The 17,773-nt window shown below is 53.4% G+C and overlaps 8 protein-coding genes across 8 annotated transcripts; 4 read left to right on the forward strand and 4 right to left on the reverse strand.

The window, feature by feature from the left end:
- Window positions 1–658: 658 nt before the first annotated feature.
- Window positions 659–1,552, reverse strand: PG986_011180 (uncharacterized protein; the record flags this gene model as incomplete). The annotated part of the gene is made up of 1 exon (XM_066847402.1): window positions 659–1,552. The coding sequence occupies one exon, from the start codon at window positions 1,550–1,552 to the stop codon at window positions 659–661; it is 894 nt and encodes a 297-aa protein (XP_066696893.1).
- A 974-nt stretch (window positions 1,553–2,526) lies between these two features.
- Window positions 2,527–3,004, forward strand: PG986_011181 (uncharacterized protein; the record flags this gene model as incomplete). Its single annotated transcript, XM_066847403.1, has 2 exons — window positions 2,527–2,529; window positions 2,702–3,004. 2 exons carry the CDS (start codon window positions 2,527–2,529, stop codon window positions 3,002–3,004), a joined length of 306 nt encoding a protein of 101 aa, XP_066696894.1.
- Window positions 3,005–4,173: 1,169 nt separating this feature from the next.
- PG986_011182 (uncharacterized protein) lies at window positions 4,174–5,397 on the forward strand (the record flags this gene model as incomplete). The annotated part of the gene is made up of 1 exon (XM_066847404.1): window positions 4,174–5,397. One exon carries the CDS (start codon window positions 4,174–4,176, stop codon window positions 5,395–5,397), a length of 1,224 nt encoding a protein of 407 aa, XP_066696895.1.
- A 1,043-nt stretch (window positions 5,398–6,440) lies between these two features.
- PG986_011183 (uncharacterized protein) lies at window positions 6,441–7,679 on the reverse strand (the record flags this gene model as incomplete). Its single annotated transcript, XM_066847405.1, has 3 exons — window positions 6,441–6,553; window positions 6,663–7,190; window positions 7,259–7,679. The coding sequence occupies 3 exons, from the start codon at window positions 7,677–7,679 to the stop codon at window positions 6,441–6,443; spliced, it is 1,062 nt and encodes a 353-aa protein (XP_066696896.1).
- Window positions 7,680–9,022: 1,343 nt separating this feature from the next.
- Window positions 9,023–11,634, forward strand: PG986_011184 (N-terminal kinase-like protein; the record flags this gene model as incomplete). The annotated part of the gene is made up of 5 exons (XM_066847406.1): window positions 9,023–9,145; window positions 9,206–9,343; window positions 9,401–9,511; window positions 9,571–10,386; window positions 10,441–11,634. 5 exons carry the CDS (start codon window positions 9,023–9,025, stop codon window positions 11,632–11,634), a joined length of 2,382 nt encoding a protein of 793 aa, XP_066696897.1.
- Window positions 11,635–12,309: 675 nt separating this feature from the next.
- PG986_011185 (uncharacterized protein) lies at window positions 12,310–12,585 on the reverse strand (the record flags this gene model as incomplete). The annotated part of the gene is made up of 1 exon (XM_066847407.1): window positions 12,310–12,585. One exon carries the CDS (start codon window positions 12,583–12,585, stop codon window positions 12,310–12,312), a length of 276 nt encoding a protein of 91 aa, XP_066696898.1.
- A 273-nt stretch (window positions 12,586–12,858) lies between these two features.
- Window positions 12,859–14,131, reverse strand: PG986_011186 (WD repeat protein pop3; the record flags this gene model as incomplete). The annotated part of the gene is made up of 4 exons (XM_066847408.1): window positions 12,859–13,410; window positions 13,449–13,944; window positions 14,021–14,042; window positions 14,110–14,131. 4 exons carry the CDS (start codon window positions 14,129–14,131, stop codon window positions 12,859–12,861), a joined length of 1,092 nt encoding a protein of 363 aa, XP_066696899.1.
- Window positions 14,132–15,918: 1,787 nt separating this feature from the next.
- Window positions 15,919–17,766, forward strand: PG986_011187 (uncharacterized protein; the record flags this gene model as incomplete). Its single annotated transcript, XM_066847409.1, has 1 exon — window positions 15,919–17,766. One exon carries the CDS (start codon window positions 15,919–15,921, stop codon window positions 17,764–17,766), a length of 1,848 nt encoding a protein of 615 aa, XP_066696900.1.
- Window positions 17,767–17,773: the final 7 nt, after the last annotated feature.

A 17,773-nucleotide genomic window follows, 5' to 3' on the forward strand; every position in this document is an offset into this window, starting at 1 on the left:
TACCCCCCAACGGTTAATTTTAGCTGCTTTTCACCCTATCGATAAGATCAATGTACCCTCATCGTTAACCCTCGTCGCAGCCAGCTTTCGAGCCAGCCTTTGAGCCAGCTAAATCGACGAGCCGGCCAAAATCGACGAGCGACCTAGACTTCGCGTCGACCGGAAGGAATTGGCATCAATCGTACACAATCAACACATTTCCACGACGATGGCTTGGTGACGGTGGCTTGGTTTGGTGACGATGGCTTGGTTTGGTGACGACGGCTCGAATGCTGCGCATGTCGATTTTGGCTCAAAAGCTGGCTCGAAGGCTGGCTCGGACGATGGTTGGCGACGAGGGTACATTGTTGCTTTTTGGGGGCGTATAAATCGGTGTGTAAAGGGTGTGGTTGGAGTGAAAAATAGCAAAAAACCATTGATTTTAGCTCATTGTTACAGTGTCACCTCTGTTCAGCCGTCCTTAGGGGCACTAGCGAGATGTCATTCTCGCTAAAATCGCACTGATGCCCAGTGAAGCTGCCACTTCCCCCAGGCGCTTCAGGCTTGTACACGGGCAATCTGCTTTTCCCCTCCTTCTCCTCCACCACGTCTCGAAAGCCCATGGCACTTAAACCCACTATCACGAAGGGCGTCTACGTCAGTCTGAATTCCAGCGAGATCACGAAGAGCAGGGTGGAATAACCAAGTCCTTACCTGCTGCAATACGTCCCATCTCAACCACGACTGGGATCCAAGTCAGAGTCGCCAGGATTTGCCCGGCTTCCCAATTGTTGATTTCGATTGTCGACAGCTCATCCCGCGACGCTGCCGTAAGAACGCCGCGGATGTGCAGAATCAACCCGAGTATCGTCCACACGCCGACTAGACAGAAAACAGGCAACATGAAGTGAAAGAAGCGCGAGGTCAGCCGCGACACCACATAAGTTGTGCTGCCTCGTAGCCGCTCTAAGAGACGCACCGTACCTATGATGAGGTATATCCCTGGCGGCATCAGCATGGCAGCCCAGACGCACACCACGGCCAGCTTCAGATAGCCGGAGCTGGCATTGAATTGGTAGTCGCAGTAGCTTCTCATATTAGACGGTATCTCCCACAATAGCTCACCGAGTACTGCCGTCCTCTCCGTGCTGGGCTGGATGAAGATGAAGATGGAGCTCAAACCCGGATGCTTTCTGACTGCGAACCAGACCACCACCACCCATACGGAATAGAGCACGAATGTCGAGGCTCGGAAGAACCAGTAAAGGAATCCGGCCTGGGTCGCATCGACGAGACAGCAGAGCGCTAGGAGCGGGAGGAAAGCGAAGGGTGACACAAGGTCATTGACTAGGAAGTAAAGGGTCGCGTTGCCGTCGCTACCTCGGTAGGGTGGGAAAGTCGCCAGCTGGATGCCAAAGCACAGTATGCTTGCGCCGAGGAACATGTCATATAATGATCCCCGATGCACCTCCGCCAACCTCGTGATGACGAGAGACCCGAAGCCCTTCCCGCTCTTACATCGTGCGAGGACCACGAGCATGAGGAAAAACAGCGTCACCAGCGACGCTTCCATGCAGTACGAACTCAAGACCTGGGGATTTACTCTCAGCTGATGTGCCAATTCTCAAATGATATGACAATTTGTGAGGATGCAGGCTTCGAGGATGCTAGAGCGACTTACACCAATGCCAGCCAAGTCTGGATTCATGTTGCTGTATCCGGCGGAACGCATAAGGCAAGCCCGCTCCATGCAAGCTGCATCCGCCTCGGTGACCCTCCAGACTGCGTATTCCTTCCAGTTCAATTCTGATGCATAATCGTCGCCTGGTTTCGTGACATTGAACTTCTCCATCTCAAGATGATGTTGGTACCACGTCAGAATCGCAGTCCAGGATGCCCATGGTGCTTGGCTATTTATGTCGGATGATATGAATTCGTAGGGTAACTCTGGTGGCAGGATTGATGCGAGGGATTCAATCATACTTTCGGACACGCCAGATTCCATGTACGGCCCGTAGGCTATGAACAGTTCGCACGATCTTGCATAGTTGAGTCTGTCGCTGCCACCAGCCAGCAACTCCAACTCATCGTCCGTCCCAACCATTGTCTTGCTTGCTCAATCCTCTTGAGATAAGATCTTGGTGCGGTGGCTTTGGATGGAACACAGAAAGGAACGGGGGCTAGGTCGTCTGGGGGTTGTTGCTGGCACGGCACGCTCAAGCCTGGTGTCCAGGTGTTCGACGCCAGTTCTTGTAAGTGTGCCTTTGAAGACCCATACGCATTGTTCAAACAAGTACTCAATATCTTTCGAATCCAGAGCAGACCTGAAGTCAATCAATCGATGTATGAAGGAGTTGGCTTTTGACGCGAAATCAAAGCAATAAGGTGTTTCGACAACATGCATGTCTAAGCCGCTTGGCCCCCATGCGTTATCGTGTTTCAGTGTGGTCCCAGAGACTGTGTACTTTGACAAGGCTTGCACGTATGACTTCGGGTATGAGCCCATAGCTGGACTTAATCGGATCTTGAACACCCTCTTTTTCGGTAATGGTACGAAGGGAAGAGTGAACAGGTTGGTGACGCCACGGGGGCTCGGGCATCAGCTCGTCGGCGACGTGTGGATGGAGCGACTTTGGTCAAACGCACGGCCGACCGGGACAGCCTCGCCGGGTACATGGACGGGCTCACCGCGTGGCTCACGGCGACGATCCGCCGGTAAGAGGTGGTGCACGACGGCGAGCTCGCGGGGCTCGGCACGGTCTACGAGAACCAGACGTGCATCGTCGTGAGCTGGGGCTGGATCGCCTTCCCGGCGGCCTTGGTCCTGCTGACGTTGGTCTTCCTGGCGCTGACCGTCTTCGAGAGCAACCGGCACACGACACGGCTCAGGACGGTGGCCGCTCAGGCAGGGAGAAAACCGTGGAAGTCGTCGGCGCTACCGCTTCTGTGGGCCGGGCTGGAGAACGACACTCGGTACCAGCCTGGTCACTGTCTTAGCGATGTCCCGGACATGGAGGGGGCATAGCGAAAAGGTCATGGTGAGGCTGGGCAAGACGGTCCTGTACGTGGCGGCGCCGGAGGAAGGCTCTGGTGGGATCGTGCAACGGCCTCAGGGTAGATGGAATTTGCAAGAGTGTTGAGGCGATGGGAGTACTCCCAGGACCAAACTGCGGAGTTGACTAGAGTGGCTTGTACACAGGCAGTTTTTCTTTCCCCTTCCCCAAGTTTGGCGGCCCGGGGGGAGGGGGGTATTCAGCTTTCCTTTCCTTTTTCCTTTTTTTTCGATTTGTCTTTGATAGCATGGCGACAAAGACAGATTGTCGCATAACCCCCAAATTGGCGGCTGATAGAAATAGCCCAGGCAACATACAGCGATACTGCTAGCATTATGTTCCTGCGACAATGACCTTCACGGAGACGCACCGTTCGTTGATGTTTTCATGAACAGGGCCTACCCGTGAAGAGTCCCGGTAGATGCATTGAACGCATAACAGGATTAGGCATATCAGATAAAATTTTACTTGGGAGTTTATAATCTAGTTTACGGCCGAAGTCGAATCACTCTGATGAATCGTTGGGTGGGAACGGTGGATGGAATAGAATCCCGCATGAGGCATTCCTTTCGTAGCCCCTGACTCCCATACACTACCACGTTTCTATAGACGAAGATCCCTAATCTCGTCCAGCCGTGCCGTCAGCAAGATGGAAAGGCAGTAAGCAAAGCACCAGTATCTGGATTCTCATGAATAATAGTCAATGAACAAAGACTAACGTAAGTTTTGGATACTAAGGGGTAAGTAATCTCACAGCTTTCAACCTAAGACACTGCTCGACGATGAGCTCTCAAGTGAGACAGAGGAAATCGTGAGTAGTCACTGCGAGTTGACACTCAACATCGCCGAGTATGAATCCTAGGCCGGCGATGAAAGGTACTATGCAATGGACAATAGAAAATTCTTTCCAGCCCTATCAAAACCACAACCCCACGGAGTGTTAAAACTCACTACACCTGCGCACCCGGGCCTGTATTAGGACCAACAGAACCAACCGGGTTAGTGAAACAAAGTGCACATGCAACAAAGCAATTATCCGCATGTTCTCACGACTTCATACCCGAGTACCAGCACCGAACCCCAATAGCGGACAACCTCGATAGCCCAACGCAGCTGCGACCTCCGGAAACCCTATACCAACATGGGTCTTATGGAATTGCCGGAAGATTGCAACCGGACCGCGAGTCAGCTTTGGCGTATGGGTGTACCCTCGCTCGTTCCTACTCTCAGCGAGGAGGAGCAAGACGGTATATGTCGTTTGCTGGATTCCGAAGAAGCCGAAGGATTCCCTCGATCAACTGCCCTTTGCCAACAGCTATGGCCATCTGCCATCGCCGGCACCATCAATATCGAGTTCCTTTCCGATGGCGCCTGTAACCATGTCTTCAGTCTCTCGCTTTCAGAGATGCGAGGCGACCGGGCTCTTCACCATGATTTGGTTATACACATTCCTACCACAAGAGCCTCTATACCCCAATCGGCCGCTATTCTGCAGTACTTGAAGAAGTATACTAAGCTTAAGATCCCGGAAGTCGTCACCTGGGATGCGACGAACGACAACCCTTTAGGCTTTAGCTACCTCATTCTCTCCAGACTCCCAGGCAAAGCCATGAGCTCAATGTGGAAGGACCTTACCCACGAAGGCAAGCTGATTATTGCCGCCGAGATGGCCAGCCTATATCGACAACTGGAGTCCTTCACCAGTCCCGTTGCGGGATCCATCGAAGTCCAACCTAAGGAGGCCCGACTCAGCCCCAGCAACATCGACGACCATGTTGTCCTGAAGGTATTCGGTGCCAAGCACTCTAGCCAGCCAGACGATCTTGACCGTTGGTTGAACAGTGGTGATGACATGCTGCCACTGCACCGGTTGCGTCAGGATCCAGCCGATTTGGCCATGAGTGATATCTTGCTCGCCGTCCTCCAGCGACAGATTTACCACGGGTGTGCTGCCGTGGATATGTACGGCAAAATCCAAAAGAAGATCCAGCGCATGGTGGCCGATGGTCTCATCAGCTCGAGCGAAGAGATCCACGACAAGAAGATATGTCTTCGGCACCCCGACCTGTTCCCCAGAAACATCCTGGTGGATATTGACGAGAAGGGCGACCCCTTCATCAGCGGTGTAGTTGATTGGGACCATGCCTGGTTTGTCCCCCGATTCGCCGCTCGCGTTGTGCCGGAGTGGCTATGGGACCATAGACAGGAATTCGAGGGCTCGTACGACTCGCAGTCAACGGAAAGTGGTGGCCCGGACAGTCCCGAGAATCAACAGATCATGGAAGCTTTCGAGGACGCCGTAGGAGAGGACTGGATGGACGAGGCCTTGGGCGAGCGTTTCACCTACCTCAGAACTCTATTCTGACATGGGCTAGACAAGCTTTTTGGCCATGCTCTCTAATGGAGGATGATATGAGGTCGCAAATCAGTTCCGGATAAGTAGGATAGAAACCGAAACTACCCAAAATACGATACCAAATCCCATGTAATTACTACCACCTTGCTATTGGTTCCTTCAGGAAGGAGGCCTGGAAGGCGATGGCCGAGGGCATCGCTGACACTACTGACCCTGGATGTTCAGGAAAGCTGCCGAAGTTTGATGAGACGGGTGAAGAAGACCAGGAGCAAAGTGAGCCATTATGGTCGTGTCTTCATGATCCGATGGATGGGGATGAATAGTTGAGTTGGATGCGACTATGAGAGAACCCTCTTACGGCAAGATGAGAGGAGGCAATGGATCAAACTGACGAGGACAAAGGGGGGGACAGGAAGAGAGACCGAAGAGGCCATGCTTAGCTGATGCGCATTCGCAGAGGGGCGTAATGGACTATGAATTATACCAGAGTAGAGAGCAGATGTTTAGATCCAGACGATGAGGAGTTGACGCAATCGCTTTTGTCATGATGCCTGTTGCGTCAGTTCACGTAGGTGTTTAGTCATGGCGACACTACGTCTCCTTTTCAATGGCCCAACCAGTATAAAAGCCAGCGTAGAAATACTCCAGACTTACCTACCTGTATTCTTTATTATAGTTGTAAGACCTCAGCTACACCATCAAACTCGCTCGCGATAAGCTATAAACATGCCACACAGATCTAGTCGCCGCCATGGGCATCATGGACATCGCCATGGCCACCGCCATCACGGTGAATACTCGTATAACTCAGGGCAGTTAGCTGCAATGGAACACTTCGGTGGGGGCGGTAGACCAGGATACCTTGGCCACCGCGGGTGGAATTATGATAGCTCCGGGTACGGCATGACGAGGCGCCGGGGAGAAAACCAAGGTTGCATAATGATGTAGGCCGAGAGAACCAGAAATGCAGCAGAGTAGCAAAACGACAGGAGAGGCAGCGAGGGTTTCAATGCGTTCTATTTCGTGTGTATATATAAGGGTGAAATGGTTGATTAGCCTTGGATGACCTTGGCACCCTCGGCGGGTTCTAACACTTTCCACTTGCACTCGATGTTTTCCTGCTTGAACCTCGCGATGATTCTGTCGGCAATCTCTTCGAAGTTGCCTACAGGATCGCATATCAGTACGGTGTTCGTACACTACGTTCACCAACTGGGTCCATGCCCAAATGTGGTCATGGCCAATCGGAGGAGAACAAAGTGAAGCTAACTTACTGGTGGCAAGCGCGAGGATAGTGGGACCAGCACCGGAAAGGCACACGCCGAGAAGACCGGGCTGGGTGGAGGGGGACATGGACGCGATAATGTCGCCGAGGCCGGGGATGAGGGTCTGGCGGTACTGCTGGTGCAGCTTGTCCTGCATGGCAAGGTAGATCATGTCCGGGTCGGGCGGGGACTGGCCGAGGGCGACGGGCAGGAGGGCGATGCGCTGGAGGTTGAAGGTCACGTCCTGGCGCGGGTAGTGCGTGGGCAGGACCTCGCGCGCCTTGGCGGTCGGGACCTCGAACGCGGGCATGATGGCGATGGCCTTGATCTCCTTGGACCAGGGGAACTTGATGTGGTGGCCGATGCCGAAGGGCGGCACGGGCGGGCTCTTGCCGGTGTCTTCTCCACCGGCGGGCGCGGGCAGGACTTCGCTCAGGGGGATCTCGACACGGGCGACATCCTCGGGCGTCAAGGGCTTGAGGTATGTGCCGACGAAGCCTCCGAAGAGTGCGGCACCGACGTTGTCGGGGTGGCGTTCTAGGGTTCCTGTTAGCCATTTGGGTGATCCTTGAATCAAAGAAGGCGTGATCTCAGGGCGAACGCACCAATCATAAGGCAGAAGTCAAACAGCCGCTCATGGCTCAAGTTCAGCTTGCCCACCGTGTTGCCCAACAGCACACCAGCCACAACCGCAGCACCGGACGAGCCCAGGCCGCCTCCTAGAGGGATGGGGTTGTTGATGTGCACATGAGTTTCCACGGGGAAGGCGCGCTGGTCATGGCATCGCAGAACGTAGAGAGCCACGCGAGTGAGCAGGTTGGCGGAGGGGTCCAGCGGCACTTCGCCCGTCTCGGCACCTTGGCCCTCGTAGGTGATTTTGCAGTTCAGGGGTTCCTGCGACGAGGTCTTGGACCGGTCAATGGTGACGGTCAGCTCGAGGTATATGGACAGGGCCAGTCCAATGACGTCGAATCCGGGGCCGATGTTGGCGGACGAGCAGGGGGCTCGGATGGTGAAGGTCTCCATTTTGTCGCAGTCGCAATGCGCACGCACACCGATCGATACCTGAGGGGCAAAGTAACTGGGACTGGGAAGCCGAAGAAAGGGAATACGTGTCGCAACCGCCTATCTATTCCGTGTTGAGAAAGATTCCGTATCCAACCGGTAGCAATACGGCCGTTCGCTTCTTGGGACTTTTACTCACACAGAGTCAAGGGTGTTCCCGCGTTCGTGAGATCCTGCCGACTTCGGGCGGGACCAAGCAAAAATGAGAAAGGGAAAGGTGGGGTGGATATTAGACTTCACACTCAGCCCTACATGTGGGGGTCCTCGATCTTACCAGCAGCTCGAGACCCTTTTTACATGCTGTTGAAGCTATTTTTACCCCTGACCCTGACACTTGATACATAAGGTACACATACTATGTGTAGGGCCACCGTCATATGTGTCGTCAATGATATTGGTCCGGATTTGGCAAGTATCCGGAGTGCCCATTGGGCTGATTGGTTCCTTGCCTCGCCCACAGTTCACCTGCGGGGTAGGTCGTTCTGGAGAGTGACAGTGATTAATGCCTGGGCTATAATATAGCTACTGGTGACAGTGCTGTGATTTCAGGTTGCCTTGAGCGTTGACTTTGGAGTCTGGAACGCTTGAGGACCCAGTTCAGTCCTTTTTTCAAACTTCAGAGGCAGTACTGCAGCTTCCATGGAAATTACTACAAATGCATACTCCGATGCCTCCTGACAAGCCTTTGGGTTTAATTCGGCGCTCCTGTTTTTATGGTGGTAGATGACTTTATCGCGTCGTCTCATACCTTGGGATTTGGCATGGTGACAGCTTGGTTTGATGGCAGGAACAATACTACATATGCATGAGTCTATTCAGATCAGAACCTGGATTTAGCGCCACCATATACGGGTATAGGTAATCCTTCAAGTAGCATTGTGTCCAAAAACGAAAAGTCTACCCATGTCCGTCCTGAGTTCTGGTTTGCCAGATATACTTGAGGCTATCACAGGGGAACGACCTCGAAGCATGTGGCTGTCCAATTTTATTTTACCGCCTTCTCCGTTGGGCTTAGTGCGGGGTGGGACTTAGCGTCTGTCTGCCGCATTCCTAACCTTAGGGCCACCATAGCAAGGAAAAGGAGTGAGCGCAGTGTCGATGACCCATCAATTAGTGACAGCTTGCCAGAAAGCAGCCTGAAGCCTGAAGCTATTCTGCCACCAAAAGCAGCAGCACGTAATAATACCCAGCTTTACACTATTCGCTCTGCCTAACCCTTCCCAGTTTCACGACGGTTTTGTTTGTTTCTGTCTGATTCTCCTGCGACTGCCCGACCCTTTGCGCATGTGCCACGACCGACCAGCATGAACTTTTTGAAATCTGCAGTGGCTTCGGCCATTGCTCAAGGGCCCCCGTTTCCCTACTCCTTTGGCGACAAGGTCGACATCGACTCCTCCGTCTGGACGCTATACAATGGCACGAAACGAGTTAGTACACTCTGCAGCGACCAGCAATCCGCGAAAGGCACAATCTCACAATGGTTATAGGAAGATGGCAGCAATTGCAGCATCTTCTCCTTCGATGTTGTCGCAAACAAGAGCCGATTGGCCCTCGCCAAGAATGCGCTGAAGAAACTGCGGACGATGCGACACCCTGGCGTCATCAAAGTTCTGGACGCGGTCGAGGTACGGACGAATGGCTAGACGAAGTGCCACGAATGCGAATGCTCACGACTAGAACAGACTGAAACCTACATCTACATTGCGACCGAGCGCATTGTCCCACTGCGGTGGCATGTCAAGAGGAAGAGCTTGAGCCCAGAGACGATGAAATGGGGGCTTTACAGCGTTGCAGTATGTCTGGCTTCGGGGGATCCCTTCTCGACACTACGACATATACTGACTTGTCCAAGCGCACGATAAAATTCATCAACGACGAAGGCTCCTCGATACACGGCAATCTCAAGATCGCGTCGATATACACGTCCGAGAGTGGCGAATGGAAGCTGGGCGGCTTCGAAGTGCTGAGCAACGTGAAGGATGACGATGCCATCGTATACACATACGGGAGCCTGGTGCCCGACTCGGGGAGATATGCGCCCCCAGAAGTCGCACGCGGCGGCTGGGATTCCATCAAGAAGAACCCGCACTCTTCTATCGATGCCTACAACTACGGTACCCTGATTTACGAGGTTTTCAACGGCGATTTTGTGGGCGCCGATCAAGCAGGCCAGACGAAGGGAATACCGTCAGCCATGCATGCGAGCTACAAGCGACTGGTCAACGCCAACCCGAAGGCCAGGATTACGGTCGGTGCTTTCTTACAGCAAGGACAAAGGTCCGGGGGCTTCTTCGACACCTCCTTAATCAAGTTGACCGACGGTATTGACAACTTGGGAATGAAGTCGGAGGAAGAGAGGGTGGCATTCCTGAGCGACCTCGACTCCTTGACTGACGACTTCCCCGAGGACTTCTTCAAGATGAAGGTGTTGCCAGAACTGCTCAAGTCTGTCGAGTTTGGTGGCGGCGGCCCGAAGGCCTTTGGCGTGGTTATGAAGATAACTACCAAGCTCTCTAGTGACGACTTCGAAGCGAGAGTACAGCCGGTGGTAATCAGACTGTTCGGCAACCCTGACCGTGCGATTCGGGTTTGTCTTTTGGATAACCTGCCTCTTATGATCGATCGTCTCCCAAACAAAGTTGTCAATGACAAGATCTTCCCTAACCTGGTAGGTATTTCCGTGTGATCATATGCTGGACGGATACTAATTTTAACATGTTAGGTTTCTGGCTTTACCGACTTGGCACCGGTTGTGCGAGAGCAGACACTCAAGTCGGTTCTGGTGATCATATCCAAGCTTTCAGACCGAGTCATCAACGGCGAACTCCTAAAATACCTCGCCAAGACCGCCAACGACGAGCAACCCGGCATTAGAACCAACACCACAATCTGCCTAGGGAAAATTGCGAAAAGTCTGGGATCATCATCGCGGTCCAAGGTGCTTATTGCCGCCTTTACTCGTTCGTTGCGCGATCCATTTGTGCACGGCCGTAGCGCGGCTCTGATGGCACTGGCCGCGACCACGGAACACTTCACCGATGAGGATTGCGCAACGAAGCTCATGCCTGCCATCTGCCCCTCCCTTATTGACAAGGAGAAGCTTGTGCGTGATCAAGCAGTGAAGACATTGGACGTGTACATGCAAAGAGTTCGCAAAGCCGCGTCCGCGATGCCCGACACGGTATTACCCGCACAAACCGCTACCGAAGGCGGCGCTGCTGGCCCCCGCATGAGCACGCCGCAGCCATCCGAGGCTTCGTCCTGGACAGGATGGGCCATCTCCTCGTTCACCAACAAACTGTCCGCCGCGGCTGGCGAGATCCAAACCGGCACCGGTGCCAGTGACACCGCGAACCCAGCAAGCGTCAGCGCGTCTACACCACCGGCCTCTGCGCGCATGACACCCACGACGTCCTCCGCATCCGCCCTCCACCGCCAGGCTGTCGCATCACCACCGCCGGCCGCTATGTCGCGGGCTTCTTCCGCCACGGCGGCTGAGGCCTACTTCAAGGACCCGGAGCCGGCCTTCGAGGATGATGGCGCTGATGACGCTTGGGGAGACATGGGAGACATGGACGAGAACGATGACGGCGACGATACCTTCTTCGATGCCAAGCCGGCGGCGGCGTCGAAGCCTGTGGCCAAGAAGGCCCCCGAACCCGCGCCGTTTGACGACGGCTCCGAGCCTGACTTTGCCGGGTGGCTCGCGGCGCAGGCCTCCAAGAAGAGCGGCGCGGCCGGCGGCAAGCCACTCCCCAAGGGCCTGTCCAAAGCTGGAGGATCCGCAGCAACTTCGAGAAAGTCCAGCGCGACATCCGTGACGAAGCCGAAAGCGAAACCCGTCGTGGCCAAGAAGATTGATACGATGCCCAAGGAGACTAATGATGATGAGGATGGCTGGGGTGATGGATGGTAAACAGTACTTTGACGGGGGGCTAGCGGAGCTATATAGAGGAGGGACGAGATGCGAATTCATGGACATTGATATTGGCATGGCATGGCGTTTTGGGAGTTTGAGCCCTGCTCGGATATTCTTCTGCCTTTCTGGTTAAGCGAGGTATATATCACATAATCGTCTCAGGCAAGACGCCCAATATTGAAAGTCAGCATCACAGACATCTTGATTATGATGACTATGATCACGGAGAACAAGTCTGGAAAAGAGAAAAGATTGAAGCCAAAACTGTATTAATGCCTCGTGGAGCTGCTCGCTTTCCTGTACTATCTGGATGCGATTACCGCATCGAGGAAAATGTCTGGAACCGCTGGTTGGGGACCCAAAACCAAATGCAACGGGTCTACTATACCTAACATAGAATGCAAAGAAGCATGGAAAGAAGGAGAAACAAAAAGCAAATCGATAACTGACTCCCTTCCCTCGAACGCCATGCGGGCCGAAAAGTAAGATCCCCCAATGTGAAACATGCTGTCGGGATGGGATATCAACGATGAAAACAAGTAATACAAAATCTACACAACAACGGTGCTGGCTAGGCAATACCACCACCTGCACTTCCAAATGAGACGCTTCCGCCAATGATAACCGAAAGAGAAGCGCGACGTGGACAAATGTTGTTTAAGGACGACGCTGCTACTGCTGCTCATCACGTTGGTATCGTCGCCGGAGTCGCTCCTGGAGTTGCAGCTGGACGTAGAGCGGTGCGTCCTCCCAGTCAGAACCAGAACCAACGGCTTCGTCGGCATCACCTTCCTTAACCGCCTCGCTTTCGAGACTCTCAAGGGAAAAGTCGACTACCCAGCTATCACCAGCCGCACTAGCATCCTCGTCGGTCACTCCTTCAGCATTACCGTTGGTATTGTCATTAGACGCACTGTCAGGTATACCATCGGCCGCCGCTGCATTCATCATCGCATCAGCCGTACCGGCGTCTGCATTGCTGACATAGGGAGAAGGCGGACGCCTGCGGGGTTGGCCACCTCTGTTGCCTCCTCTAGGCAAAGGTCTGCTAGGACGGCCGCGTCTCACATTCTGAGTGCCTGAGGGTCCTGCAGTCGAGCTTCTGCGGTCCTTTCCCTTATTAGTCTTAGCCTGCTTGCTGAAACTGCCTGACGCTGATCTGGCCAACTGCCTGATCGACTTCTCTTGCGTGTCTCTGCGATGGACGGGGCGAGGTTCCTCCTAGCGAGCCTCTGAGTAATCGTTCAAAGCGACACACACAGCACCGCGATGGTGTCCGTTGTACTGCCGAATCACTTGCTGTGAGTGCAGCTCCCAAAGCCGTGCGTAATGGTCCGAGCAGGCTGTTACCAGATAAGCCGAGTCGGCGCTGAAGGCACAGTCCCACACCCAGCGCTGGTGGCCTGTAAGTGTAGCTTCCAGAGGCCAGGGCTTAGGCGCGTTGGGGTCCTTGGGTGGGTTGCCATTGGCATCCGGGGACGTGATGGCGTTTGGGCTGATGGTATTGTTGATAGTATCGGATGGGAGGACCCGGGGAGTGGATGTTTGGGGGTTGATGATAGGGACCTCAATGGAAGGATCAACGTCGGCCACGACCCAAATCTTGGCGGTATGATCTGCCGAGCAAGTCGCTAGCTTCTTAACATCTGGCGAGAGTAGAATGCGCGTGATGTACTCCTTGTGCGCAGAGAAATGCGTAACCGGGAGCAGTTGGGTGTGGTGGAAGTCTTGAATCAATGCCCAAACGTAAACATTGCCCTTCGTCGTTGTTAGCTAATCCATACGTACTAGCAAACGCAACCTAAACTCACGTTGTTGTTCGCTGCACAGAGCAGTGTGCCATCGCTGGCGACCGTGACACTGCTGACACTCACGTCTTCCTCGGGAATCAGCTCGTGGCTGCAGTTGTTCTCTGCCAGATCCCAGATTCTGACGGATCCTCTACGGTCACAGCTGATAATCTCGCCCTGGTTGGGGTGGATTACGACGTCGTTGACTGGGCTCCCATGGCTGTACGTTCGCTGGACGGTACCGCTGCGCGTTTCCCAGATCTTGACATATCCATCTTCCGAGGACGTGACCATCCACTTGCCCTCGCAGTGGAATGCGACGCCGGTGATGTTGCTGGTGTGGCCTTCGAAGGTGAGGAGGGGGTTGGGGTTCGTCGACTTGATATCGTACAGCTTGACGGTGTGGTGACCAGCGGCGGCCAGAAATCGCTTGTCGGGGGAGATGCACAATCGGTTCACCTGCGAGTCGGGGTGTTGGATCGTCCGCGAACAGATTCCGGATAGGGCCTCCCAGAACCTGAACAGGCCAGAGTCAGCATCGCGGCATTCACATTACCCCACGGAGAACTACATCGCTGTCGCGGCAGGCATACCTGATGGTGTGGTCGTAACCGGCTGCAGTTGGAGGTTAGCCACTTCGCATACGAACCACAGCTAAGAAGGGACTGGAGAGCTTGCTTACCTGTGCAAAGAATCACCGACATGATGAGTCTTGGATGTCGCAACCCTTCAGGCAGGCGTTACTGTGAAGAATGTTGTTTTTCCAAGTGGATGTTGCACAAAGAGGCGAGAAGCGAAAGTGAGAAGCATTCAGCTTCGATTATTTCCTATGAAGTACGTCGCATGCAGAGCATCAATGCGCGGATTGGAGGCCATTTGGTAGGCGCGAACCAAGCAAGCTGGAGGGGAGCACCGTATCGATAACGCTAAGGCTTCTCCAGTCTGCTAGCGTGCCAGCTGCTAGCGATAGGGCGCTAACGATCAGGGGTCTACTACTGGATCTACAGTGGCGCACGTACTTCAACTCATCGCTCTGGGCTGGCGGAAGAGCGAGCGACTTTGAGGAAATCGCAATGCGTCGAGTTGTGCTTAGGATGGCAAGCCCCTTTCCCCGGATTCCCAAAGTCGGTGGGCAGTATCGTCCCCTAAAATGACGTCGCGCCATCTTCCAAGGTTACAATACATCTACACCAACATGTATGCATGCCAGGGCTCAGTATCCAAACTTCGAGAATATGTCCCAATGGATGGTCTGAGGACATCCACACATACCAAAAAGACGGGCGAGGCTGGATGTCAGGGCATCGAATAGGCCGGCCTCCTTGCAAAACAGACGGTCACAGCATCCAAACAACTCCTCTCCGTAAGTAGATCATCCTAGTCATGACGTGTACGCTCTTGTCTAGACGATATGCAACGGGAGCTTCTCCTCATAGCGTTCTCCTACGGCAACGAATGGAAGTTGCGAAGAAAGCAAAGATCTTCCGCTTTCACAGCCACCGAGAATCTCTCATTGGTCTTTGCCTCGCACAATGATTCTCTCGGCTGCTAAGACGTAGAAATTACCCTTTGATTGGGCGACGTCGACACTCAGTCTGCCTGACTGCCTGGCCAGAATCTGGCGCATGGGCTGACAGCCTGATGGGAGGTGAGAAATACGATTGCGTTGATAGACTTCTCCCCATCTCACATTCTCCATTTCGTTCCCCATCCTCCGACGTTGGCAGCGCGTTGGCCAGTCTCGGGGTCTGAGAACACCCTCGTGAATCATATAGTCTACATCTTCTTGAAGACGTAGCTCCTATGAAACCTACAGCCGCCCTATGTCAACTGCTGTCAGAAGTTGCTTCCCCCGATTCTTGGTCTGCAGCATCTGTAGATCAACAACATGGAATCCGGTACTGATTCCCGAACGCATGTCGCGATCCCAGCTACGGGGTTGACTACCGTCGTTGAACCACCTCAGCCATCGCTGGAGTGAGTGGCAACATGTTATATGTAGTCATGTATACAAGCTAACTTCCCAAGTACCGTGTTCGTACATGGGTTTACGGGTCACCCTGAAAGGACTTGGACCAAAGCCAAAGGAGACATCGAGAAATCCCATATAGAACCGTCGACTCACACGGGCGAAAGGCCTCGCAAGATGCGAAAGCTCCATTTACTACCAACCCCGAAATCCGACCCAGGCCGAGGATCCAGATCGGTCTTTTGGCCACGGGACCTTCTCCCTACAACGGTACCTAATGCTAGAGTCATGACATACGGCTACGACTCGCACATCAGGCACCGATTTGGTCCAGAGGGCAGTCAAAGCACTGTGTATGACATCGCCTGGGATTTTCTTGTCGCCCTGGAAGCTTCGAGGAGGTCTGATTCAGAAAGGCCGATCATTCTCATTGCGCACAGCCTGGGTGGTATTGTTGTGAAGGCGATGCTACGAAGGTCCAGCACGTGTGGACAGAATCACTTGCGTTCGGCCTTTGCCTCTATGGTGGGCGTGGTTTTCTTCGGCACTCCACATGGAGGTGCCGATCCGCGCAGTTTCCTCAAGACAGTCGCAGAGCATGTACTGAGGGCAACGGGATTCACCGTCAACCAGCAAATCGCGGATACCCTCCTGCCATCATCAGAGCGCCTTCGGGAGCTTCGAGATCAGTTTCCTCCAATGGCTCGTCAGCAGGGCTGGGCTATCCATTCCTTCCAAGAACAAATGGGGGTCAAGTCTCTCAACAGTGGGAAGGTAGTAGAAGACACTTCTTCATACCTGAACGCCCCTGACCTCGAAGTTACAGAGCATATTTGCCAAAACCACATGGAAATGTGTCGCTTCATGGGACCTCACGATCCCGAATACCGCAAGGCAGCTTCTGCAATCAGTCGCAGTGTCATGAGCCAAGGCAAGGCCACAACCGATCTGGACCACGTCACAGAGCCGAATGTTGATCATATGGCACTGGAGGGCATAATGAACTCGCTGCGTTTTGATCAAGATGATGCTCGACATCAAAACATCAAGTCAGCTCATGCCAAAACATGCAAGTGGCTACTGAAGAGCGACATGTACTCGGATTGGGTCAAATCCAAACACCTTGAGGATAACCACGGCTTCTTCTGGATGAAGGGAAAGCCTGGAACCGGAAAGTCCACCATCATGAAGTATCTCTTGGCAAATGCTCGACGCACAATGAAAGATGTGGTACTCGTATCGTTCTTCTTCAACGCCCGGGGGGACGCGCTAGAGCGATCAACTATCGGCATGTACAGGTCGCTCTTGCTGCAGCTTCTTGAGAAGAAACCTTCGCTTCAGCCGATGTTGGGATTCGATTCCCTTCGGAACCGGGACGCTTTGAGTTGGAGCGTCGAGCTACTGAAGTCCTTATTCGAGCAGGCAGTCCAGAATCTAGCAGACACCCCCATTGCCTGTTTCATTGATGCTCTAGACGAATGCCCAGAGGCTGAGGTTCGGGAAATGGTTCAATCGTTCTCCCATCTTGGCCAACTTGCAGTATCTGCTGGACATCAGTTCAAGGTCTGCTTTCCCAGCAGACACTACCCACACGTCACCATCGACAAGAAGATTGAGCTTATTCTCGAAGAGCAAGATGGGCACGGCGAAGACATTTCCCATTATGTGGCAAGCGAGTTGAAAATTGGCCAGAGCAAACTGGCCAATGAAATCAGGCAGACTGTGCAGGCCAAGCCCTCTGGCATCTTCATGTGGGTGGTACTCGTGGTGCAAATCCTCAACAAGGAATACGACAGTGGAAACATCCACAATCTTCGTCGACGACTCAAGGATATCCCAGAAAACCTCCATGAGCTGTTCCGAGATATACTCACCAGAGATGCTAGGAATAGAACAGAGTTGATACTATGTCTTCAATGGGTTCTCTTCGCTAAGAACCCGCTGAAGCCGGCAGAACTGTATTTTGCAGTCTTAAGCGGTGTCGACTCCGAAGCTGTCAGGGACAGCAGCATGGAAGACCTCTCTGAGTCTGTCTTTAACAGATACATTCTGAACTGTTCCAAAGGACTGGTTGAAACCACGAAGTCAAAGAACCGTATAGCCCAGTTCATCCACGAGTCTGTCAGGGATCTCCTGTTGAAGGATAATGGATTCAGGTCTATCCTAGCAGAAGATGTCGATCAGAGCTTCGAAGGACTCGGTCACGAATATCTCAAGCAATGCTGCTTAGTCCAGATGGAGGCTGCGATACTAGAGAAAGACCCGAAACTATCATTGACACGATTCCCTTTCCTTCGATATGCCGTGGTCAACATCCTACATCATGCCAACAGGGCTGGAGAGCTCGGATTGAACCAAAGTGGATTTTGACCGATTT

This window comes from Apiospora aurea (genome assembly GCF_038362705.1).
Source record: "Apiospora aurea strain CBS 24483 chromosome Unknown utg000007l_segment0_segment0, whole genome shotgun sequence".
NCBI classification, from domain to species: Eukaryota; Fungi; Ascomycota; class Sordariomycetes; order Amphisphaeriales; family Apiosporaceae; genus Apiospora; species Apiospora aurea.